The sequence below is a fragment of the Phyllobates terribilis genome, unplaced genomic scaffold (assembly GCF_046119375.1).
Source record: "Phyllobates terribilis strain yellow unplaced genomic scaffold, ASM4611937v1 Scaffold_10__3_contigs__length_209671492, whole genome shotgun sequence".
Lineage (NCBI taxonomy): Eukaryota > Metazoa > Chordata > Amphibia > Anura > Dendrobatidae > Phyllobates > Phyllobates terribilis.
Genome location: NW_027362770.1, coordinates 69,067,098 through 69,093,506, shown reverse-complemented (window position 1 = coordinate 69,093,506; position 26,409 = coordinate 69,067,098). Strand labels below are relative to the sequence as shown.

At 43.8% G+C, this 26,409-nt stretch overlaps 1 protein-coding gene across 1 annotated transcript in view; it reads right to left on the bottom strand.

Moving 5' to 3' along the window:
* The window catches only part of LOC141164394 (ankyrin repeat and KH domain-containing protein 1-like), a 200,983-nt gene that overhangs the window by 42,226 nt on the left and 132,348 nt on the right, over positions 1–26,409 (bottom strand). The window contains exons 22-23 of the mRNA XM_073649568.1: positions 23,855–24,017; positions 20,484–20,579 (exon numbers count right to left, since the gene is read on the bottom strand). Coding sequence (XP_073505669.1) covers positions 20,484–20,579; positions 23,855–24,017 — 259 coding nt within the window. The remainder of the gene's footprint in view (positions 1–20,483; positions 20,580–23,854; positions 24,018–26,409) is intronic.

Genomic DNA, 26,409 nt, shown 5'->3' with positions numbered 1-26,409 from the left:
AGCAGTAACTAGATACTTTTTCACATAAATTGTTCAGTTATTTCCTATGATGCCGATTACCTTCCCTGATGTGGAGGGCTAATTGTCTTCTGTAATTCGCAATGCTTTACTATTGAGATTATCTGTTGTGTATAGGAACATTAGCTCGATTTGCAGATGACAAGAGATGGATGTCAAACTACTTCACTTAAAAGAAAATCCAAAATCCTTGAAGTTTGTTTTCTTACTGTGTATATTTGTGCATGTGCTTGCAGTCTCCGGTATCCAGCACAGTTACGCCGCTGCTTTTCAGACTCTACAGAACACTATGCGTGAGCCGGAGAGTCTCTTACATTGTCCGATTAGGAAGCCTCATTCTGACGCTCCATAGGTTTCCACTAAGAGCCACTTCCAAGTAACGCAGAGCAAAGTGTTAACTGGAGTTTGAGGAGCGGTGACGTCACAGGATACCGGAGAAAACAGCGGTAGGCGATTAAACACACACTACACTACATACATATACACAGATTTAGCAGTTAAAAAAAACCAAAAAAAAAACACTTCATGGGAAAGAGTCTTTAGAAAGAATGGGTCATTAAACGTATTAATGATTTTGTTATAACATAGGAAAAAACATTCAAAGTGGTTTGATATTTTCAACTCTTCAAGGGAATCTGTCAGCAGGTTTTTGCCATGTAATCTGAGGACCGCATGATGTAGGGGTTAAAACGCTGAATTCAGCTATGTGTTATTTATCAGGCTGTGTGCTGTTGAGCCACTATGGTGGTCTTCTCACTGTTGGCCTAGGTCTCCAGCAACCGCTAGCACGACTCCGCTATAAGCAGCTCACTGTCCATAGGGAGGCTGTGGTGCGGTCAGGGTTAGCTTTCTGAGCTCTGCTACATCTGAAAACTCTGTCACAACTGATGAACATAGTTGGAATCAGGGTCTCTCTTCCTACCTTATGCTGATCTCAGATGAGGTAGAAAAAACCTGGAGAGTTTCCCTTTGAAAAACACAAATGGTAGCAGTTGCTGACATTTGCCATGAAAGCATAGTATATTGGAGCGGATCTTACGATCGCAGTGAATGTGGTCTGTTGTCACTCCTCCCTTCTACTTCTGGGTCTTTGTTCTGTGATCCTAAACTTCGTTCTCCCTTATAATTTCGCAGACAATATTTTGGTGATTTAAGTGATACTGACATGTGGAAAGCATCACCGAGGACGGCCGGCAGCACAGATCCTGGCTTTCCTGCTTAGGCTGAAGTTGAAATGGTGTCCTTCCCCACAGTGCAGCATAATCCTACTGCTAGCAAACCATTCATCCATGGTTTCTTGTTTTTTTTGTTTGTTAGGTGGTGTTTTTTTTTTTTTAATTTTCTTTTACAACAGCCCAGTAAAGCAATTCTCCAGGTCAGTATCTCGGATGTTCTGGGACGCGCAACGTATTCATTTCTAGGTGGTCTTCTGTTTACATGGAGCGTTGACATGTATTGGTGGTACATATGAGGTTTGATCGCTTTTTATTGCATTTCTTTAGAAGGGTGTGGTGACAAAACTAAATTCTGGCATTTTGATTATTTTTTCTGCTTATAGCATTTTCCACAGGGAAGTGTTAATTTTGATAGACCAGGCTTTAACAGGAACGGCGCTGCGACTTTTTTTTTTTTTTTTTTTTAATGTATGCAAGTTGTATCTGTTCCTGAGAAAGCCGGTCCCAGGAACTAGGATCTTCAACTGCGATAAAAGAGGACGCGTTAAGGGGGCAGTTATTCAGATCTTTACAGAGATGTGAACGGAGCTGTCATATTGCGTCTGCAGTGCTCAGATCACAGTAATTACACAATTCAACAGTCAGTATCACACATGATGGATTAGATACACGGCCCAGATGACAATTATTGTGATCCAAGCACCATGTCATGCCATTGTGGCGCTCAGATCACATACTTGTCATTAAGTACCAGGGAGTAACAGGTTCGAAATGCATAAGAACACTCATCCCCCAATTCATTTCATTTTTCACATCAAACTTGAGATAAATACACTGCTCAAAAAAATAAAGGGAACACTTAAACAACAGAATATAACTCCAAGTAAATCAAACTTCTGTGAAATCAAACTGTCCACTTAGGAAGGAACACTGATTGACAATCAATTTCACATGCTGTTGTGCAAATGGAATAGACAATAGATGGAAATTATTGGCAATTATCAAGACACACTCAATAAAAGGAGTGGTTCTGCAGGTGGGGACCACAGACCACATCTCAGTACCAATGCTTTCTGGCTGATGTTTTGGTCACTTTTGAATGCTGGTTGTGCTTTCACACTTGTGGTAGCATGAGACGGACTCTACAACCCACAGAAGTTGCTCATGTAGTGCAGCTCATCCAGGATGGCACATTAATGCGAGCTGTGGCAAGAAGGTTTGCTGTGTCTGTCAGCGTAGTGTCCAGAGGCTGGAGACGCTACCAGGAGACAGGACAGTACACCAGGAGATGTGGAGGGGGCCGTAGGAGGGCAACAACCCAGCAACAGGACCGCTACCTCCGCCTTTGTGCAACGAGGAACAGGAGGAGCACTGCCAGAGCCCTGCAAAATGACCTCCAGCAGGCCACAAATGTGCATGTGTCTGCACAAACGGTTAGAATCCAACTCCATGAGGGTGGTATGAGGGCCCAACGTTCACAGATAGGGGTTGTGCTCACAGCCCAACACCGTGCAGGACGCTTGGCATTTGCCACATTACACCAGGATTGGCAAAGTCACCACTGGCGCCCTGTGCTCTTCACAGATGAAAGCAGGTTCACACTGAGCATATGTGACAGACGTGATAGAGTTTGGAGACACCGTGGAGAGCGATCTGCTGCCTGCAACTTCCTTCAGCATGACCGGTTTGGCAGTGGGTCAGTAATGGTGTGGGGTGGCATTTCTTTGGAGGGCCGCACAGCCCTCTATGTGCTCGCCAGAGGTAGCCTGATTGCCATTAGGTACCGAGAGGAGATCCTCAGACACCTTGTGAGACGATATGCTGGTGCAGTTGGCCCTGGGTTCCTCCTAATGCAGGACAATGCCAGACCTCATGTGGCTGGAGTGTGTCAGCAGTTCCTGCAAGATGAAGGCATTGAAGCTATGGACTGGCCCGCCCGTTCCCCAGACCTGAATCTGATTGAACACATCTGGGACATCATGTCTCGCTCCATCCACCAACGTCACGCTTCACCACAGACTGTCCAGGAGTTGGCGGATGCTTTAGTCCAGGTCTGGGAAGAGATCCCACAGGAGACCATCTGCAACCTCATCAGGAGCATGCCCAGGCGTTGTAGGGAGGTCATACAGGCACGTGGAGGCCACACACAATACTGAGCCTCACTTTGACTTGTTTTAAGGACATTACATCAAAGTTGGATCAGCCTGTAGTGTGTTTTTTCACTTTAATTTTGGAGGAGACTCCAAATCCAGGCCTTCAGTCGTTAAAAAATTTGATTTCCATTGATGATTTTTGTGTGATTTTGTTGTCAGCACATTCAACTTTGTACAGAACAAAGTATTTAATGAGAATATTTCATTCATTCAGATCTAAGATGTGTTATTTGAGTGTTCCCTTTATTTTTTTGAGCAGTGTATATATCTATCTATATAACACATACACACACCCACCCACCCCTGTATTTCCCCAAAAATAAGCCCTAGCAGGCTTAGTTAAGCCCTTGGAGAAGAGAAAAAAAGTTCAATTGCCCAGGCACCATTCCGAGGTTAAAACTCCTTAATGACATTTTGTGACATCAGTCACCAAGAGTTCTTTAAATACAGGAGTCTAGAGAAACTAAAGAGGAGACAGATGGTATCAGGGCCGATGTTAAGGGGATAAAACTGGGCAATTTCTCAGGGCACCAAGCATTTCTATTCAGAGGTTAAAACTACTTAAGGGCCTTTGGTGATGTCACGGTTATGTGACAATGTCACCAAAGGTTCTTTAACTGCAGGAGACAGGCTGGTATATACAATATGTGCAGTGTGTGTAAATTTACATATGCATCTGCAGTGTTTGATGTTATGATTATATTTGAACCAAGTCGATTTTTTTCTTCAAGAAAGCGAGCAAACGAGAACAAGCAAACGAGAACTGATTCCAAACATACAGCCAAGAAAATTTTCAATTGGTTTCAGAGAAAGAAAATAAAACTGCTAGAATGGGCCAGCCAATCACCGAACCTGAATCCAATTGAAAATTTATGGAATGAAATAAAGCTCAGAATTCATAGAATGAGCCCACAGAACCAGAAGGATTTGAAGTTTGTTTGTGTGGAAAAATGGGCCAATATCACACCTGAGCAATGCATGCGACTAGATTCTCCATACTGGAGGTGTCTTGAAGCGGTCATCACTAAAAAAGGTTTTTGTACCAAGTTTTAAATACATTTCAGTAGGCCTTTTCAATACCCCCACCACACTGTCATTTCTCAGGGAAAAATGGTTTGATTTATTTGCCTTTGTGGATTGGATGACATCTGGTGAGCATGTGAATAGCACCTTAAGAAACATTTAAAAAAATTAATTGATGGGTTACTGTGGTATATAGGAGCACAATACCAAGATCTTGAAAATTTCCTTTAGGCCTCGCTCAATACATGCTGTCTGAAAAAACGGACTGCATTTTTTTTTTTTTTTTTTTTTATAACATAGGAAACTGTAAATGGTCTTGTAAGCCATTAATAGCTGCTGGAAAAAAATGCACACCAACAATAGAGAAAAAATGATCCCTCTTATGTGGATGAAATTTTGAACAAATTTCTTATATGCTGTTGTGAATCTACCCCTTACAGAGAACATATATATGGTTTTATTTTCAGATTTTTTTTTTATTCAATTTTATGTGTCCTGTTCAGAAGCCATTGTGTAAGGGGGGGGTAGCCTTTTGTAAGATTTTATGGTTTTTTTTGTTATAAAGATCGTGATATGGAAAATTAAAACATTACTTTTTAATTTCTGGTTAACCACTTCGCGCCAGAGCCTGTTTTTGCCTTCGTGACCGGGCCAATTTTTTCAATTCTGACCACTGTCACTTTATGAGGTAATTACTCTGGAACGCTTCAACAGATCCCCCTGATTCTGAGATTGTTTTTTTGTGACATATTGTACTTCATGATAGTGGTAAAATTTCTTCGATATCACTTGCGTTTATTTGTGAAAAAATCGGAAATTTGGCGAAAATTTTGAAAATTTTGCAATTTTCAAACTTTAAATTTTCATGCCCTTTAATCAGAGAGATATGTCACACAAAATAGTTAATAAATAACATTTCCCACATGTCTACTTCACATCAGCACAATTTTGGAACCAAAATTTTTTTCTGTTAGGAAGCTATAAGGGTTAAAAGTTGATTAGCGATTTCTCATTTTTACAACAAAATTTACAAAAACATTTTTTTAGGGACCACATCTTATTTGAAGTGACTTTGAGGAGCCTTTATGACAGAAAATACCCAAAAGTGATACCATTCTAAAAACTGCACCCCTCAAGGTGCTCAAAACCACATTCAAGAAGTTTATTAACCCTTCAGGTGCTTCACAGGAATTTTTGGAATGTGGAAGAAAACAATGAACATTTAACTTTTTTTCACAAAACTGCTACTTTAGCCTCAAATTTTTAATTTTCACAAGGGCAGCCAGAAAAAATGGACCCCAAAATGTGTTGTGCAATTTCTCCTGAGCACGCTGATACCCCATATGTGGTGCAAAGCCACTGTTTGGGCGCACGGCATGGCTCGGAAGGTAAGGAGCGCCATTTGACTTTTGGAATGGAAATTTGACTGGAATCGATAGCGGACGCCATGTTGCATTTGGAGAGCCCCTGAGGTGCCTAAACAGAGGAAACCCCCCAACAAGTCACCCCATTTTGGAAACTAGACCCCTCAAGGAACTTATCTAGATGTGTGGTGAGCACCTTGAACCCCCAGGGGCTTCACAGAATTTTATAATGTTGAAGGGTGAAAATAAAAAAACACATTTTTAACACAAAACTGCTACTTTAGCCTCAAATTTTTAATTTTCACAAGGGCTGCCAGAAAAAATGGACCCCAAAATGTGTTGTGCAATTTCTCCTGAGCACGCTGATACCCCATATGTGGTGCAAAGCCACTGTTTGGGCGCACGGCATGGCTCGGAAGGTAAGGAGCGCCATTTGACTTTTGGAATGGAAATTTGACTGGAATGGATAGCGGACGCCATGTTGCATTTGGAGAGCCCCTGAGGTGCCTAAACAGAGGAAACCCACAACAAGTGACCGAATTTTACAATCTACTCCTCTGTATAAATTAATCTAGTGGTGGGAAAATAAGTAGATAGGCAAATGGTCACTAAACCCATAGATGAATTCCCACAGAGGTGTCATTTCCATAATGGGGTCACTTCAGGGGGGATTATGCTGTTCTGGCACTTTTCAGAGTACCAGAGCTAAAGAATCCCCCCTGAAGTGACCCCATTTTGGAAATGACACCCCTCTGGAAATTCATCTATGGGTTTAGTGACCATTTTAACTCGATGGATGATTTCCAGAAACAAGCACGCAATGGAAGGTTTAGATTCTGGAGAACCCCCCCCTGGAAATTAAGTGAGCTCTACTCGAATATGTCATTCACTAAATGAACCAAATGTTTGAATGACAAATTGGGATACATTTTTACAGTTTAAAAACGTGGTTCTGTGTGGTAGATTTTAAAGCAGTCAGTGACGCATAAGGCTGGCAATGATGGGCATTGTGGGCAATAGTAGCGGGTATCACGCCTCATTCCTCTCTTAGTACATACACGACATCTTTTCTGGGGGTTCCTTCTTGTTTCCGTTGCTGGAATAAGTGCAATAAAATGTCGCTCAGTGAGTCTTTTCACATCCTCAGATTCTAATGGATGAGCGGGGCTAACACTTTGAAAGACAAGATTTTCAATTACCTTTTCTTGATAATCAAGAAAAGGATCTGAATTTCCTGCTTTTTTGTACAACACAAAAGAATTGTATGTGGCCACCTGAAACAAATAAATAACCAACTTTTTATACCAGGTATAGGACTTTCTTGATACCTGGTATGGCTGTAGAACCTGGTCTGCAAGGTCCACACCCCCCATGTGTTTGTTGTAGTCAATGACTGACACAGGTTTTTGCTTCGGAGTGGTGGATCCTAGTTCTACAGTGGCCCTTGTGGCATCTGTGTGGATCGAGCTGAGGACAAAAATATCCCTCTTATCCCTATATTTCAGGGCAAGCAGCTCTCCGTTGCGTACAGCCCCTGACTGCCCCTTTTGAAACTTTTGGTTGACCAATGGTTGTAGAAACCCCTGACGGTTTTTACGGATGGTCCCACAAGCCCCGATGTTGTGTTCAACCAGACTTTTAAATAGGGGTATGCTGGTGTAATAATTGTCCACATATAGATTGTAGCCTTTTTGAAAAAATGGACTTATCAGCTCCCAAACAATTTTTCCAGATGTCCCCAGATAAGTAGGGCATCCTGGTGGGTTTAGTTGGCTGTCTTTCCCCCGAAAAGCGGATGTGTATCCGGTTGAACTTTCGTACATTTTATAGAGCTTTATTCCAAACCTTGCCCTTTTAGATGGGATAAATTGCTTGAGGTGCAGTCTTCCTTTGAATTTTACAAGGGACTCATCTATAGAAATATTTTGTGTTGGGCTGTAGAGGCTTAAGAATTTTTCTGACAAATTTTCAAAGATGGGTCTAATTTTATATAACCTGTCATGTTCTGGGGCATTTCTGGGCAGGCATTGACTATTGTCGTTAAAATGCCAAAACCGCATGAGCATTTCATAACGGGTCCTAGGCAGAATGACTGAAAACATAGGGGTGGCTTGAACAGGGTGGTTGGACCAGTAGGATCGAATGCTCGGTTTTTTAACAAGCCCCATGGCAAATGTAAGTCCTAAAAATTTTTTTATTTCCGGGACATTAGTTGGTGTCCATAAATTTGCCCTAGCATAGTAAGATCGGGGATTCTGGCTTATGAATTGGGATGCATATAAATTTGTTTGCACGACAATATGCTCTAGCAAGCTGTCTGTAAAAAACAAATTAAAAAAATGAATTGGTCCAAAATCTTCCACCTCCACATTTATACCAGGAGTGGCGTTGAAATCAGGGCTGAATGGAGCAGCCGAATCCGAAGCCTCCCATCTGGGAAATGCTAGATCATGTGGCAAAGCCCCTTGTACACTGGGGTGCGCCAATTCACTAGTAGCAGGGACAGCACTTGTACTGGGCAGTGTTCCCTGATTTGGAGACGTTTCTCCAGTAGCGCTATTTGCCCCTATTGCTGTACTGGTCCTTGGGCTTGAGGATGGAACAGAATCACTGCTCATTTCTGGGCTCTCAGTGTCGCCGCTACTAAAGCCCTCAAAATCCACATCTCCATCTGAGATTGCGCTGTCATCAGTGTCAGAACATAGCTGGGCATACACCTCCTCTGCGGTATAAGTCTGACGGGCCATTTTATTTTTATATTTTTTGACTGGACTGAACGGACCGGACTGACCGGACTGGACTGATAGATCTGACAGGACTGACAGGACTGATAGATCTGACAGGACTGACAGGACTGATAGATCTGACAGGACTGACAGGACTGATAGATCTGACAGGACTGACAGGACTGATAGATCTGACAGGACTGACAGGACTGATAGATCTGACAGGACTGACAGGACTGACAGATCTGACTGACTGACAGATCTGACTGACTGACAGATCTGACAGGACTGACTGACAGATCTGACAGGACTGACTGACTGATAGATCTGACAGGACTGACTGACTGATAGATCTGACAGGACTGACTGACTGATAGATCTGACAGGACTGACTGACTGATAGATCTGACAGGACTGACTGACTGATAGATCTGACAGGACTGACTGACTGATAGATCTGACAGGACTGACTGACTGATAGATCTGACAGGACTGACTGACTGATAGATCTGACAGGACTGACTGACTGATAGATCTGACAGGACTGACTGACTGATAGATCTGACAGGACTGACTGACTGATAGATCTGACAGGACTGACTGACTGATAGATCTGACAGGACTGACTGACTGATAGATCTGACAGGACTGACTGACTGATAGATCTGACAGGACTGACTGACTGATAGATCTGACAGGACTGACTGACTGATAGATCTGACAGGACTGACTGACTGATAGATCTGACAGGACTGACTGACTGATAGATCTGACAGGACTGACTGACTGATAGATCTGACAGGACTGACTGACTGATAGATCTGACAGGACTGACTGACTGATAGATCTGACAGGACTGACTGACTGATAGATCTGACAGGACTGACTGACTGATAGATCTGACAGGACTGACTGACTGATAGATCTGACAGGACTGACTGACTGATAGATCTGACAGGACTGACTGACTGATAGATCTGACAGGACTGACTGACTGATAGATCTGACAGGACTGACTGACTGATAGATCTGACAGGACTGACTGACTGATAGATCTGACAGGACTGACTGACTGATAGATCTGACAGGACTGACTGACTGATAGATCTGACAGGACTGACTGACTGATAGATCTGACAGGACTGACTGACTGATAGATCTGACAGGACTGACTGACTGATAGATCTGACAGGACTGACTGACTGATAGATCTGACAGGACTGACAGATCTGACAGGACTGACTGACTGATAGATCTGACAGGACTGACTGACTGATAGATCTGACAGGACTGACTAACCCTAACTCTTACTTTCTTTTTTATTTATTTTTTTTACTTTCACAGTGGCAAGGCTGACACCGCTCTTGTCACACTGTTTCTCCTCTGCTCTCTCACTGAGATCGGAGGAGAAACAGTGTATTTATCAGGCAGATCGCCCGGGAAAGTTTGTTGCTAAAACAAACTTCCCTGGTGATCTCTCTGATTGGCTGGTGTGACGCTGACATCATCGAGACCTGAGCCAATCAGGTCTCGATGATGTCAGAGGTCACAGCACCGGGATCCCCGCCGCTCCTGAGGTATGTGGGGGGTCCCGATCGCCGACCACCAGCTGTCACTATCTCTTAAATGCCGCGATCGCTATGGATCGCGGCATCTAGAAGATAGGAACAGGTTAACATCATGGGGACCTGATCCATTCAGGTCCCCATGATGCCACATGTCAGAGCTATCGCTCTGAACCGGTACCGCAGCGCTAGCAGGACCCTGGGGGTCCTGAGCGCTGCGGGACCACCCACCGTTTTTAAACGTCGGCGCTGCACAGAGCCCGGGCAGCGCCGACGTTTATGTACAGTGGGCGGTCCTGAACCGGTTAAACACTTGGATTTCAACAATAAGCAATTTACTGTAATTTTCCAAAGACAGTCCCTATAACTCATTTCCAGAACAAGGCCCTCTTCATGTGTGGAAAGAATGATTTTGGAATTCCACATGAATAGGTCTTTATTTTACACTTTGTTTTAAGAATGTAAGAAAACAAAAAATTGACCAGAGGGAAAAGGAAAAATAAGGGAAAAAAAATCACAATTTCATATGTTTTTTAAATTACAAAATGAAGATTAACTTATCCAGACAAAAAAAATTTCTGCACCATAATTTCCAGAGTCTCCCAGTGATCATACTGATGTACTTTGCCTCACATACATCATACTTCTAAAAAACCAAAATCATCATTTATGTTTACAAGTATGCCTTCTGCCGTGTGCACTCGTGTTCACAAAGCATCTATGCACAGAAAGGTTTATAGTAAATGGGTTAGGATTAGTGTTGAGCATTCCGATACTGTAATATCGGGTATCGGCCGATATTCGCGGTATCGGAATTCCGATACTTAATTCCGATACTTTTACAATATCGGATACCGGAATCGGAAGTTCCCATAATGCCTGCGCTCTGCAGTGTCTGTGAAGGATGACAAGTTGGATGGCAGCGCGATCCAGCCTGTCATCAGAATGCCATCCCAGCGGGGGAGAATTCTCCTGATTGTTTAAAAGCCGGCGCGCGGTATAAAGCCGCCGGCTTTTAAACAATCACACAGCCCCATACTGCTTCCCCGCAGCCTCCCACCCCGATCCTCCGCTCCCCTCGCCACCTCCCATCCCGATCGTAAGTTAGGACCGGGCGGGGAGCGCAGCTCCAAGGAGCGGGGAGTGAAGGACCCGGGCGGGGAAGCCGGCAGTGAAAAGACTTCACTGCCGGCTTTCCCGTTCTGTGCTGCGCTTTCCCGCCGGTTATTTCAAATGAACAGCTGAGGTATCAGGTGATGCCGATCAGCTGTTCATTTGAAGTAGCCGCGGTGCCCTCAGAGGGTTCATGTGAGTTCATGCTTGACTGCATGAACTCACATGAACTTTCCCACGGCCGCACAGGTCAGCCTCACCTCCCAGACCCGTCATGATTAGTGTGTGTGCGGGGTGTGTGTGCGGGGTGTGTGTGTGTGCGGGGTGTGTGTGTGTGCGGGGTGTGTGTGTGTGCGGGGTGTGTGTGTGTGCGGGGTGTGTGTGTGTGCGGGGTGTGTGTGTGTGCGGGGTGTGTGTGTGTGCGGGGTGTGTGTGTGTGCGGGGTGTGTGTGTGTGCGGGGTGTGTGTGTGCGATGTGTGCGATGTGTGCGGTGTGTGTGCGTGCAGGCAGACATAGGCCGATGTGACACTACTACTCCCATCGGCCTATGTCTGTCCCCCGTCCACTCCTGCCAGCAGGATCAGCTCGATGGGAGCAGTAGTTCCCATCAGACTGATCCTGCTATTTAAATTGCCCTACTGTGTCCCCAATAAATGTTAAATACATGTCATTGGTGGCCAGTGGTTACCTAAAAGAAATTAGTTCATACATTACCTGTCCCCGCCGATCGCCACCTAAAATAAAGTAAAAAATAAAAAACTACACCTATACTCACCAAGACACCTAATTCCCCGAAGCCATCGATCTCCTGTAATAAAATATAAAATAATAAACCACAACCTTATCCTTACCCCTCCGTAGCAGTCCACGAGTGTCCCACGAAGATCTCCAGTTCAGAGCAGCCACATAGAATGTGACCGCTCTGAACCGCTGCCGCCGCTAGAGTGACGGGGCCGTAAGGGTTCACCGGAGTTCAGGCAGCGCTGCTCCGGTTAGCTCCTTTACGGCCCTGCTGTATCGTGAGAAATTCCCACGGTACAGCAGTGCCGTAAAGGAGGTCTCCGGAGCTGCGCTGCCTGAATGCACTCCGGTGACCTCAGTCAGTGGCTCCCGCTGCCGGGAGCGGACGTGTTCCCGGCAGCGTGAGCTTACAGCAGCCATGCACAGCTGTCACCATCTCCAGATGTGACAGCTGTGCATGGGAGATCAGCGCAGGAACGTGGACAGGTAACTATTATTTTTAGTAAACTAAGAATTAAAAAAAATTGTGTGTTTTATTTCAAATAAATTATTTTTTTCTGGGTGTAGTGTGTGTTTTTTCTTTTTAACACTTTGTAGGTTAGTAATGGGGGTGTCTTATAGACGCCCATCATTACTAACCTGGGCTTCATGGCAGCTGGCGCTGACATGAACCCCACCACTATTACCCCCTGCCACCGCACCAGGGCAGCGTGGAAGAGCGAGGCTAAGTGCCAGAGTTGGCGCATCCTATGGATGCGCCATTTCTGGGGCGGCTGACGACTGGTGTTTCTAGCCTGGGAGGGGGCCAATATTCATGGCACCCTTCCTGGGCTATTAATATCAGCCCCCAGCTGTCTGCCTAGCCTTTGCTAGCTATTAAAATAGGGGGGACCCCACGTCATTTTTTTGGGGGGGGTCCCCCATTTTAATAGCTAGTAAAGGCTAGGTATTCAGCTGGGGGCTGATATTAGTAGCCTGGGAAGCTCCGTGGGTTTTACCCCCTTCCCAGGCTTCAAACATCTGCCCCAGCCGTCTGCTTAACCTCCGCTAGAGACTAAAATTATGGGGGATCCCACGCTATTTTTTTTTAAAATAAATCCATTATTTTAACACTAAATGACATTTGAGGAGATAATAAAGATGCAGTCCCTAAATTATTATTTATTTTTTAATTAATTTTTCCCAAAACTTTTGACGTGGGCTTCGCCATATTTTTGTATGCCAGCCAGGTACAGCATCCAGCTTCTATGAACGCGCCATTTTCCGGGGCGGCTGCGGACTGCAATTTTCAGCGGGGGGCAGAAAGCTTGGGCCTCCCTGCGCTGCAGATTCCATCCCCCAGCTGCCTAGTTGTACCTGGCTGGACACAAAAATAGGGAGAAGCTCCACGTTTTTTTTTTTTTTAATTATTTCATGAAATTCATGGAATAATTAAGAAAAAAAGGGCTTCCCTATATTGTTGTGTCCAACCAGGTACAAATAGGCAGCTGGTGGTTGGGGGCAGCCCGTTCCTGCCTGCTGTACCTGGCTGGACCCAAATATAGTGCAAAGCCCCACGTCAATTTTTTTTTTAATTATTTCAGGAAATTCATGAAATAATTAAAAAAAAAATTATGTGGGGCTTCGCCCTATATTTGTGTCCAGTCAGGTACAGCAGGCAGGAACGGGCTGCCCCCAACCACCAGCTGCCTATTTGTACCTAGCCGGACACAACAATATAGGGAAGCCCTTTTTTTCTTAATTATTCCATGAATTTCATGAAATAATTAAAAAAAAAAATACGTGGGGCTTCGCCCTATTTTTGTGTCCAGCCAGGTACAACAAGGCAGCTGGGGGCTGGAATCCGCAGCGCAGGGAGGCCCAAGCTTTCTGGGCCCCACCCGCTGCAAATTGCAGTCCGCAGCCGCCCCGGAAAATGGCGCGTTCATAGAAGCGCCATCTTCTGGCGCTGTACCCAACTCATCCAGGGCCCTGGTGCGGTGGCTCACTGGGTAATAAAGGGGTTAAGGCCAGCTTGGCATTATCAGCTGGCCCTAAGCCCGAAATTCATGGGGTCACGCCAATATTAGACATGACCACCATGAATTTCTAGTAAAGTATTTAAAAAAAACACAAACACCCCGAAAAAAGTCCTTTAATTGAAATAAACACACAATTCTTTATTGTTCTAAATTAAACCATACTTACAGTCACGCCCATTCCAGCTGAAGCCAACGATCTCCTGCAATAAAAGTAAAATAATAAAGCAACCTCATCCTTACCTTTCCATGGTTCCCAGGACAGCTTCAGCTCTGCTACATCGAGATGACAGGCTGGACCGCAGCAGAACGCTGCCATCCAGCCTGTCATCCCGCAGACACTGAGAAGCGCAGGCATGCTTGCGCTCCTCAGTGTCTCGCTGTGACGGCATCCAGATGAGCCGAGGTCATGTCCAATGAACTCAGCTCACCTCATGCACGTCACCGACAGCGTGGGAAAATTCTCCTGCACTCAGCGCTTCAGCGTGAGAATTTTCCCACGCTGTCAGTGACGTGCATGAGGTGCGCAGAGTTCATTGGACATGACCTCACCTCATGCACGTCACTGACAGCGTGGGAAAATTCTCACGCTGAAGCGCTGAGTGCAGGAGAATTTTCCCACGCTGTCAGTGACGTACATGAGGTGAGCCGAGTTCATTGTCGGCTCATCTGGATGCCGTCACAGCCAGACACTGAGGAGTGGAAGTATGCCTGCGCTTCTCAGTGTCTGCGGGATGACAGGCTGGATGGCAGCGTTCTGCTGCGGTCCAGCCTGTCATCTCGATGTAGCAGAGCTGAAGCTGTCGTGGGAGCCATGGAAAGGTAAGGATGAGGTTGCTTTATTATTTTTCTTTTATTGCAGGAGATCGTTGGCTTCAGCTGGAATGGGCGTGATGGTAAGTATGGTTTAATTTAGAACAATAAAGAATTGTGTGTTTATTTCAATTAAAGGACTTTTTTCTGGGTGTTGTGTTTTTTTTAAATACTTTACTAGAAATTCATGGTGGTCATGTCTAATATTGGCGTGACCCCATGAATTTCGGGCTTAGGGCCAGCTGATAATGCCAAGCTGGCCTTAACCCCTTTATTACCCAGTGAGCCACCGCACCAGGGCCCTGGATGAGTTGGGTACAGCGCCAGAAGATGGCGCTTCTATGAACGCGCCATTTTCCGGGGCGGCTGCGGACTGCAATTTGCAGCGGGTGGGGCCCAGAAAGCTTGGGCCTCCCTGCGCTGCAGATTCCAGCCCCCAGCTGCCTAGTTGTACCTGGCTGGACACAAAAATAGGGCGAAGCTCCACGTTTTTTTTTTTTAAATTCATGAAATTCATGGAATAATTAAGAAAAAAAGGGCTTCCCTATATTGTTGTGTCCGGCTAGGTACAAATAGGCAGCTGGTGGTTGGGGGCAGCCCGTTCCTGCCTGCTGTACCTGACTGGACACAAATATAGGGCGAAGCCCCACATCAATTTTTTTTAATTATTTCATGAATTTCCTGAAATGATTTAAAAAAAATTGACGTGGGGCTTCGCACTATATTTGTGTCCAGCCAGGTACAGCAGGCAGGAACGGGCTGCCCCCAACCACCAGCTGCCTATTTGTGCCTGGTTGGACACAACAATATAGGGAAGCCCTTTTTTTCTTAATTATTTCATGAAATAATTAAAAAAAAAAAATACGTGAAGCTTCTCCCTATTTTTGTGTCCAGCCAGGTACAACTAGGCAGCTGGGGGATGGAATCTGCAGCGCAGGGAGGCCCAAGCTTCCTGCCCCCCCCCCCGCTGAAAATTGCAGTCCGCAGCCACCCCGGAAAATGGCGCGTTCATAGAAGCTGGATGCTGTACCTGTCTGGCATACAAAAATATGGCGAAGCCCACGTCAAAAGTTTTGGGAAAAATTAATTAAAAAATAAATAATAATTTAGGGACTGCATCTTTATTAACTCCTCAAATGTCATTTAGTGTTAAAATAAAGGATTTATTTTAAAAAAAATTGACGTGGGGCTTCGCCCTATATTTGTGTCCAGCCAGGTACAGCAGGCAGGAACAGGCTGCCCCCAACCACCAGCTGCCTATTTGTACCTGGCCGGACACAACAATATAGGGAAGCCCTTTTTTAAAAAAATTATTTCATGAAATAATTAAAAAAAAATTGACGTGGGGCTTCGCACTATATTTGTGTCCAGCCAGGTACAGCAGGCAGGAATGGGCTGCCCCCAACCACCAGCTGCCTATTTGTACCTGGTTGGACACAACAATATAGGGAAGCCCTTTTTTTCTTAATTATTTCATGAAATAATTAAAAAAAAAAAATACGTGAAGCTTCTCCCTATTTTTGTGTCCAGCCAGGTACAACTAGGCAGCTGGGGGATGGAATCTGCAGCGCAGGGAGGCCCAAGCTTCCTGCCCCCCCCCCCGCTGAAAATTGCAGTCCGCAGCCACCCCGGAAAATGGCGCGTTCATAGAAGCTGGATGCTGTACCTGTCTGGCATACAAAAATATGGCGAAGCCCACGTCAAAAGTTTTGGGAAAAATTAATTAAAAAATAAATAATAATTTAGGGACTGCATCTTTATTAACTCCTCAAATGTCATTTAGTGTTAAAATAAAGGATTTATTTTAAAAAAAATTGACGTGGGGCTTCGCCCTATATTTGTGTCCAGCCAGGTACAGCAGGCAGGAACAGGCTGCCCCCAACCACCAGCTGCCTATTTGTACCTGGCCGGACACAACAATATAGGGAAGCCCTTTTTTTCTTAATTATTCCATGAATTTCATGAAATAATTAAAAAAAAAAAATGCATGGGGCTTCGCCCTATTTTTGTGCCCAGCCAGATACAACTAGGCAACTGGGGGCTGGAATCCGCAGCGCAGGGAGACCCAAGCTTTCTGGGCCACCCTCGCTGCAAATTGCAGTCCGCAGCCGCCCCAGAAAATGGCGCGTTCATAGAAGCGCCATCTTCTGGCGCTGTACCCAACTCATCCAGGGCCCTGGTGCGGTGGCTCACTGGGTAATAAAGGGGTTAAGGCCAGCTTGGCATTATCAGCTGGCCCTAAGCCCGAAATTCATGGGGTCACGCCAATATTAGACATGACCACCATGAATTTCTAGTAAAGTATTTAAAAAAGCACAACACCCAGAAAAAAGTCCTTTAATTGAAATAAACACACAATTCTTTATTGTTCTAAATTAAACCATACTTACCATCACGCCCATTCCAGCTGAAGCCAACGATCTCCTGCAATAAAAGTAAAATAATAAAGCAACATCATCCTTACCTTTCCATGGCTCCCACGACAGCTTCAGCTCTGCTACATCGAGATGACAGGCTGGACCGCAGCAGAACGCTGCCATCCATCCTGTCATCCCGCAGACACTGAGAAGCGCAGGCATACTTCCACTCCTCAGTGTCTGGCTGTGACGGCATCCAGATGAGCCGAGGTCATGTCCAATGAACTCAGCTCACCTCATGTACGTCACTGACAGCGTGGGAAAATTCTCCTGCACTCAGCACTTCAGCGTGAGAATTTTCCCACGCTGTCAGTGACGTGCATGAGGTGAGCTGAGTTCATTGGACATGACCTCACCTCATGTATGTCACTGACAGCGTGGGAGAATTCTCACGCTGAAGCGCTGAGTGCAGGAGAATTTTCCCACGCTGTCAGTGACGTGCATGAGGTGAGCTGAGTTCATTGGACATGAACTCGGCTCATCTGGATGACGTCACAGAGAGACACTGAGGAGCGCAAGCATGCCTGCGCTTCTCAGTGTCTGTGGGATGACAGGCTGGATGGCAGCGTTCTGCTGCGGTCCAGCCTGTCATCTCGATGTAGCAGAGCTGAAGCTGTCGTGGGAACCATGGAAAGGTAAGGATGAGGTTGCTTTATTATTTTACTTTTATTGCAGGAGATCGTTGGCTTCAGCTGGAATGGGCGTGATGGTAAGTATGGTTTAATTTAGAACAATAAAGAATTGTGTGTTTATTTCAATTAAAGGACTTTATTCTGGGTGTTGTGTTTCTTTTAACTTTGACTATGGGGTTAGTAATGGGGGTGTCTTATAGACACCTCTCCATTACTAACCTGGGCTTGATGTCAGCTGGCATTATAAGCTGACATCAACCCCAACCCTATTACCCCCTGCCACCGCACCAGGGCAGCGTGGAAGAGCGAGGCTAAGTGCCAGAATTGGCGCATCCTATGGATGCGCCATTTCTGGGGCGGCTGACGGCTGGTGTTTCTAGCCTGGGAGGGGGCCAATATTCATGGCTCCCTTCCTGGGCTATTAATATCAGCCCCCAGCTGTCTGCCTAGCCTTTGCTAGCTATTAAATTAGGGGGGACCCCACGTCATTTTTTTGGGGGGGTTCCCCCATTTTAATAGCTAGTAAAGGCTAGGTATTCAGCTGGGGGCTGATATTAGTAGCCTGGGAAGCTCCGTGGGTATTACCCCCTTCCCAGGCTTCAAACATTTGCCCCAGCTGTCTGCTTAACCTTCGCTAGAGCCTAAAATTAAGGGGAACCCCACGCCAATTTTTTTTTAAATAAATCCTTTATTTTAACACTAAATGACAAGTACAGTAAGCAACACTGTCACTGTACTTCTTATATATGTGGCTGACATGTTTCTATCTATCTAATCTATGTGTGAAGCTCTATTCTGTCTGTTATAAATTGTCGGGCACCGCTGCTGAATTGCCGGCCGGCTTTTTTAAAGAGACGGTGCACGAAAACACTAATATTTTTTTTAATAAATCCTTTACACTAAATGACAAGTACAGTAAGCAACACTGTCACTGTACTTCATATATATGTGACTGACATGTTTCTATCTATCTAATCTATGTGTGAAGCTCTATTCTTTCTGTTGTAAATTGTCGGGTACCGGTGAATGCCGCTAATGAATTGCCGGCTTTTCATGTCATTCTACATTATTCTTAGTTGTTTTACTTCATGTAGAATTAACCTACAAGGAAAGAAAGGGTTTATTTTCATTCCGATATTTGTGTCCCATTGACTTGCATTGGTTTCCGGTATCGGAATCGGCGATATCCGATACTTTTTGGGTATCGGCCCGATCCAATCCGATACGATATTTCCTGATATCGGAAGGTATCGCTCAACACTAGTTAGGATCTGAATAGAGACCTAGGTCCATCAAGTTCAACCTTTCTCCACCAGTTGCACTCCCCATACCAACACTACACTAACTTACTGGAACTAGGCCTCACAAATGAATTGCCATTTTTATTATTACTGCACTATTTCAAATAAACCAGTTTATAATTTTTTAGTTTTATTTTGCATTACTGTTATGGTATTCATAAAATCCCTGTACCTAAATCTGTTGATCCAGAAGAAGGCAAAACCCCCAGGATACATTCAGCCAATTTGCATCACAGGGAAAAATTCCTTCTTGACCCCGAGAAAGGTGATCAGTATAAGAACCCCGGATCAAAAGTACTACTATAGGTGTAACATTTTGTTTAATTTAACTGTAGCCCACTACATGTGTATCGAGGAAATCATCCAGCCCTTTTTTGAACGCATTATAACTTCCATGTGAAGTGTGTCCATGTCACAAGTTCTTTTTAAAGGGAAACAGCCACGTTGTACATGTAATTCAATCTGTGGACAGCATGGTGTAGAGAAGAATCTGAGCAGAATGATACACAAGTTTGTTGGAAAAGATTCGGTACACGTAATCTGAGTCCAGTGGGTGGTCATTGCATGCAGAGATAGCTGTCAAAGGCATACAGGGATGACTGTCAATCACTGATTAGGACCACCTTCTGGACACATACAAAAATAAAAGTATTTCAATGAATAAAGTGAAAGTTTAACAAACTTTTCCCACAAAAATGTAAATCAATCTGATCGGCTCATTCTGGTCTACAACATCCTACCTGATCAGAGACCATTCCAACATGACAGGCTCCTTTTAATGGGAGTTAAGGCAGTACTTGGCAGTGGCCACTAAACTATGCATGGAGCCGCGATATTCCACTCCGTACATTGCTTACGTTCAGCAGATGCTGGAGCGGATATCACCTGATTGGTGGGGTACTAAGTGTGGGACCCCCAACGATCTCTCCTGCACAGTCATCAATATGAGAGTCAGTAGGCTAGTCATTTATAACCCCCTTTAGCTTCAACCAAATACCAATCATGTTAAATGAATAGTGTACAGAAGTTGAGGCATGAGAACTCAAATGATAGGATGGGTGGTGGTATCCTGCAGTTCTCGGTGCAGCAGCTGCATTCACTCTTCCTAATGCATTAGGGGGCCTTCACAGACTACATTTTAATTATTTATTCATTTTTTTGATGGACACTTTTTTGCAATTCATTTTTAGGCATTTTATATGAGATTATCTTTGTATGTCATTCATTTCTGTTACCATGACGTAATCTACTAAACGAAGTTGCTACTGCCATACACTCCCATTATAAACAGTGTTACTTAAATCTGTTAAATACATGTGTGTATTAATAAGGATGCAGACAAGATGTCTTTAAAATGATCAGAAAACTTTCACTGTTTTTGTTGTACATTTCCTACAACACAATGGATCATAGAAATACTCACCTTATCAGTTATTGTTGCAATGTATCGCATGCATTCAATATCAGATGGAAACTGATTCACTTCCTTTACCAAGAACTGTACAACTTTTAGATGACCCTTTAAAAAAAAGAAAAAAAAACATCTGTAAATCTAAAACAAAAATAATCTCAAATCAATGAAATCTTTTACATGCTCCCAAGGAGGATCAGTTTAAAACGCTGAGCACTTGGGAAACAAGCAAAGACCTTGCTCCACGAGTTAGAATAGCAGGTTAATGACAGAAGATGGAGACGTCACTAAGTGTACCACCCATAGCATTTAACAATAACGCTGGGTACACCTTTTAGGATTGTAGTTTTTGTTTTTTTACTTGATTTTCCTTACATGATTGTTGGAGAGAGTGGAAGGGAGGGAGGAGAGTGCCAGCTTTCCTGAGCGGTTAGCATTTAGAGATATGCTTTACAATAGAGATTACAGAGAGTATGAGTCTAGTTAGAAGCCGAACAAGCCAGTAGCTGGCTTTTGGCTGAACAAACACTTAGCCAGCGGATAGCTCACCTGACCCCCCACTGCCCCCCCTCATAAAACAGAACATAGTAAGGTAGGTTGAATTAAGACCTAGATCCGTCAAGTTCAACCTTCCTCCCCCAATTGTACTCCCTACACTAACACTACACTAACTTACTAACTGGGACTAGGCCTCACAAATTTATTATCACCATTTATTTATTATTGCTGCACTACACGGTGTGCAGAATTATTAGGAAAGTTGTATTTTAGAGGATTATTTTTATTATTGATCAACAACTATGTTCTCAATCAACGCAAAAGACTCATAAATATCCAAGCTTAATATTTTTGGAAGTTGGAGTGTTTTTTTTTTAGATTTGGCTATCTTAGGAGGATATCTGTTTGTGCAGGTAACTATTACTGTGCAGAATTATTAGGCAACTTAATAAAAACCAAATATAATTCCATCTCACTTGTTTATTTTCACCAGGTAATCCAATATCCGTGCACAATATTTAGAAATAAACATTTCTGACATCCAAAAAAATTAGTGAGGAATATAGCCACCTTTCTTTACGATGACGTTCAACAGCCTTCCATCCATAGATTCTGTCAGTTGCTTGATCTGTTTTCGATCAACATTGCGTGCAGCAGCCACCACAGCCTCCCAGACACTGTTCCGAGAGGTGTACTGTTTTCCCTCCCTGTAGATCTCACATTTTATGATGGACCACAGGTTCTCTATGGGGTTCAGATCAGGTGAACAAGGGGGCCATGTCATTATTTTTTCTTCTTTTAGACCTTTACTGGCCAGCCATGCTGTGGAGTAGTTGGATGCATGTGATGGAGCATTGTCCTGCATGAAAATCATGTTTTTCTTGAACGATACCGACTTCTTCCTGTACCACTGCTTGAAGAAGTTGTCTTCCAGAAACTGGCAGTAGGTCTGGGAGTTGAGCTTCACTCCATCCTCAACCGAAAAGGTCCCACAAGTTCATCTTTGATACCAGCCCATACCAGTACCCCACCTCCACCTTGCTGGCGTCTGAGTCGGAGTGGAGCTCTCTGCCCTTTACTGATCCAGCCTCTAGCCCATCCATCTGGCCCATCAAGAGTCACTCTCATTTCATCAGTCCATAAAACCTTTGAAAAATCAGTCTTAAGATATTTCTTGGCCCATTCTTGACGTTTTATCTTATGTTTCTTGTTCAAAGGTGGTCGTTTTTCAGCCTTCCTTACCTTGGCCATGTCCCTGAGTATCGCACACCTTGTGCTTTTTGATACTCCAGTAACGTTGCAGCTCTGAAATATGGCAAAACTGGTGGCGAATGGCATCTTGGCAGCTTCACGCTTGATTTTCCTCAATTCATGGACAGTTATTTTGCGCCTTTTTTTGGCTAACACGCTTCTTGCGACCCTGTTGGCTATTTGCCATGAAACGCTTGATTGTTCGGTGATCACGCTTCAAAAGTTTGGAAATTTCAAGACTGCTGCATCCCTCTGCAAGACATCTCACAATTTTGGACTTTTCAGAGCCCGTCAAATCTCTCTTCTGACCCATTTTGCCAAAAGGAAAGGAAAGTTGCCTAATAATTAAGCACACCTTATATAGGGTGTTGATGTCCTTAGTCAACACCCCTCCTCATTACAGAGATGCACATCACCAGATTTACTTAATTGGTAGTTGGCTCTCAAGCCTATGCAACTTGGGAGTAGGACAACATGTATAAAAAGTATCATGTGATCAAAATACTCATTTGCCTAATAATTCTGCACACAGTGTAGTACAATTAAAAATATACCCGTTGAGAATTATTTTAAATTAATTTTATATTTTGTATTACTCATAGGATTCTAATAATGGTATTCGTAAAATCCCTATGCCTAAATCTGTTGATCCAGAAAAAGGCAAAAAAAAAAACCAGGACACATTCAGCCAATTTGTGCCACAGGGGAAAAATTACTTCTTGACCCTGAGAAAAGGCGATCAGTCCTAGAACCCTGTATCAAACCTAATTATGTTACTAGTTATGTAATTACTATTACCGTACTAAGTGTACTACTAAAGGTGTAACAATAACCCACAATGTTATGTGTATTGAGGAAATCATCCAGTTTGGCCATTTATGCATTTTCAATGGGGTGTGGGGGTGAAAAAAAGCCATCACCTGGAGAACAAAGGTGTTGGGCAATGAATTCAAAGTGTCCTACCCTCATTTTTCTCATTGAGACATCAAAGTAATTGGCTGACCCATCATCAGTTCTTCAAATTTAAAGCGGTACTCCAGGGAGATGAAATGGATTTCAATGCAAATTCTGCATAAACTACAGAGGCTCCTATTCCTTTTACTGTTCTTCCATGAATTTTAAGATATTACAGCTACTAAATGTGACCTCGCACCAGAGCACTGCTCCTGCTGTTTGAGAGGTCTGCCTCACTTCTGGGATGGTACGTCACAAATCAGGGACTTGGCTTACTTCTTGCACCTTATGCAAGCCAGCTAATTTACCAAACCTCATCACAGGCTGTGGGTGGGTTTCATGTCCCCACCCTCCAGCTCTCTGAGGTCTTGCATGGTCATGCTTCTATGTCACATAGGAGCTACGGAGGAACAAGTTCTGATATGGGTAGTTCTTCGCTTCCTCTCTGATCCTTCACAGCTTATGTGGCACCTCATGGATCCCTCTCCTGCATGCTTCTGAAATGTCACATACAAGCTGTGAGAGGTTTTTGGTAGCTAAAATTCAGCAAAGCCTTGAAATGAAAAATATCTTTCTGGATGCAAATAGGGGAATAAAAGAACATTTTTAAAAACAACCTTTTGTGACGCTCACTTTTAAAACACATGCCTAAACTCTAACAGTAATAATAAATGTTTTACCTTCCGAAATGCTGACATTAAAGGAGTTATTTTCCGATTATCAGCAGCATCAACATCAGCACCAGCATGAACAAGAAGTTGAACTATGTCAAAATGTCCTCCATTAGCTGCAAGCCAAGTAGGCGTGTTCCCTTTCTTATTTCTCACATCAATATGTGCACCTCTAAAAACAGAAGAAAAGGGAAGAATTAAGCATACTACATTTGGCAAAGAAAAAAAATACAGACAGAACTTTGTGAATGCATAGGTTTAAAGTGCCATAATCATCTGCTAATAGTGCATGAACAACTTCACGGTGGAGGTAGGCAGAGTCCAGAACCAGTCTGTACACTGTACCTCGCAGCGCACTTACTGTAGGGGTTGTTACAGTTATGCGAATGTTAATTGTGTCTACAGTAAGATGCCCAGGCCGTGATGCAAGAGTTGCCACAAGTCATAATTTCATCCAAAATGCATATTCAAACAGTGAAATGTTCTCTTTTCATAACCAGAAGTCTCGTTTTCTGATAACCACATCAATTGTGTCTAATAAGTGTGTTCATTGCTGCTCTAAAAGTACCCACAAACTGAAGATGGCAAGAATAGCTTGGCTGGGTTAGCCGGTGAATTCCAGAGTGCAAGAAACATGTGGAGAAAAAGAAGAGTGCGATACCACCAGCGGCGTGTGAACGGGGAAGAAGAGTATATGAACTCACCTGAAGGTGTTGTCCAGCAGGCACAGTACTGAGACAAGTCTGATAGCTGCAGCCTTTGGGAGTTTGCACTACCTCCATGCAGTCCTGACAGGCAGTCAGGACTCCGGATAATTTTGCACAGGAATAAAAAAAAAGCGGCGTCTCTGTGAGCGCTGCCAGTGAAGCAGTGACTGTGCTTTTTTATTCCTATTCAAGAGTGAAAGAAAAGTGCTCATCAGGTGCTCGAGAAAGCTGGATGGCAAGTGTCCTAGTGTGTGACCCAGTGCAGACAACTAACTAGCCTATCGAAATGGCGAGTAGTGGCAACGAAAAGTGTGGTGTGGATGTGAGAACTGGCTGTGGGGTGAGCATAGCTCAATGTCAGCCTACTGTAATAGGTGAGTGGACGAGAGAGTGTGTGAAGCTGAGTCTTCCTCTACAGTAAGATCCAAGGCACGCATGTCATGAGTAAGTGGTGTTGGTGACAAATCGGAGGCAGCGGGAGTGCAGATTCATGACATCTACTTGTCTGAACAAGGAAGCTTAAGATTTAGTCGTGGTGATATCATAAATTTCACTAAACACGACCAAACCATCTTAACCCCTTCACAACACGCGGGAAGTGCGTTGCTGCAAACTGCAGTAGAAGTATGGCGCCACAATTGCACCGGCTCTCTAGCAGAGCTGGCACAATCATCAGCAGATGTCAGCAATACATCATAGCTGACACCCTGCAGTAAGGCCCACGATCGGTGCTAGCGCTGAACGCGGGCGTTTAACCCCTCTGATGCTGCTGTCAATAGTGACAACATCATCTATCGGCTTGCAGAGAGGGGAAACTCCCCCTCTGCTCTGATCGGCACAACGCGATTGCGATGGTCTCCATGGTCACCCCAGGCAGAAAGATGGCCGTGGAGTCACACGTATGGTGGCCTTTAAGTTTGTGCGGAGAGCAGGAGTTAACACACCTCCTGCCTGTGTACGATTCACTGATCGAATACCCTGCAATGCAAAAGCACTGCAGAGTATTAGATCAGCGATCAGGACAGGGAAAGCTTGTGTTTCTGGGACAAGGAATTCTATAATAAAAAATATAATAAAAAAAAAAAAAAGTGCATATTTGGCATCGCAGTGTCCGGAACGACATGATGTATTGAACTGTCAAACTAGTTAATTCCTTCAGTAAACACTGTAAACATAGAAAATAAAAAAATAAAAGAACGAGACCAAAACCTATGCATTTTCATCATACCGCCGAAAGACACATGATCAAAGGTCGAACGTAAATATAAATTGTATCGCTGAAAACGTCATCTTGTCCTGCAAATAAACAAGCCGCAATGTAGCTACAGAGAAAAAATAAAGCTATAGCTTTCAGAATACAGCGATGCAAAAATATTTTTTTATACAATAGTTTTTATTGTGTAAAAGATGCAAAACAAAACAAAAAAAGATATAAATGTGGTATCGCTGTAATTGTACTGACCCAAAGAATAGATCTGTTTTATCACTTGCCACACGGTGAATGGCGCAAAAAAAACGTTGAATTGCTGATTTTTGTTCATTGCGCCTTCAAAAATCGGAATAATTTTTTTTTAAAACGTTTAAAATATCCAATAGATTTTGATCCACTTCACGATTGTGTCCCACTTGTTGTTGATTCTTCCCCAAAAAATTTGAATTTTATCTCTATGTTTGAAGCCAGAAATGTGGCAAAAGGTAGAAAAGTTCAAGGGGGCCAAATACTTTCACAATGCACTGTACATTTTGTTGAAAAAATTAGAAATTGCTGATCAACTATTAACCCTTATAACTTACTAACAAAGAAAGTATGTTTCAAAAATGATGCTGATGTAAATAAGACATGAAGTAAATGCTATT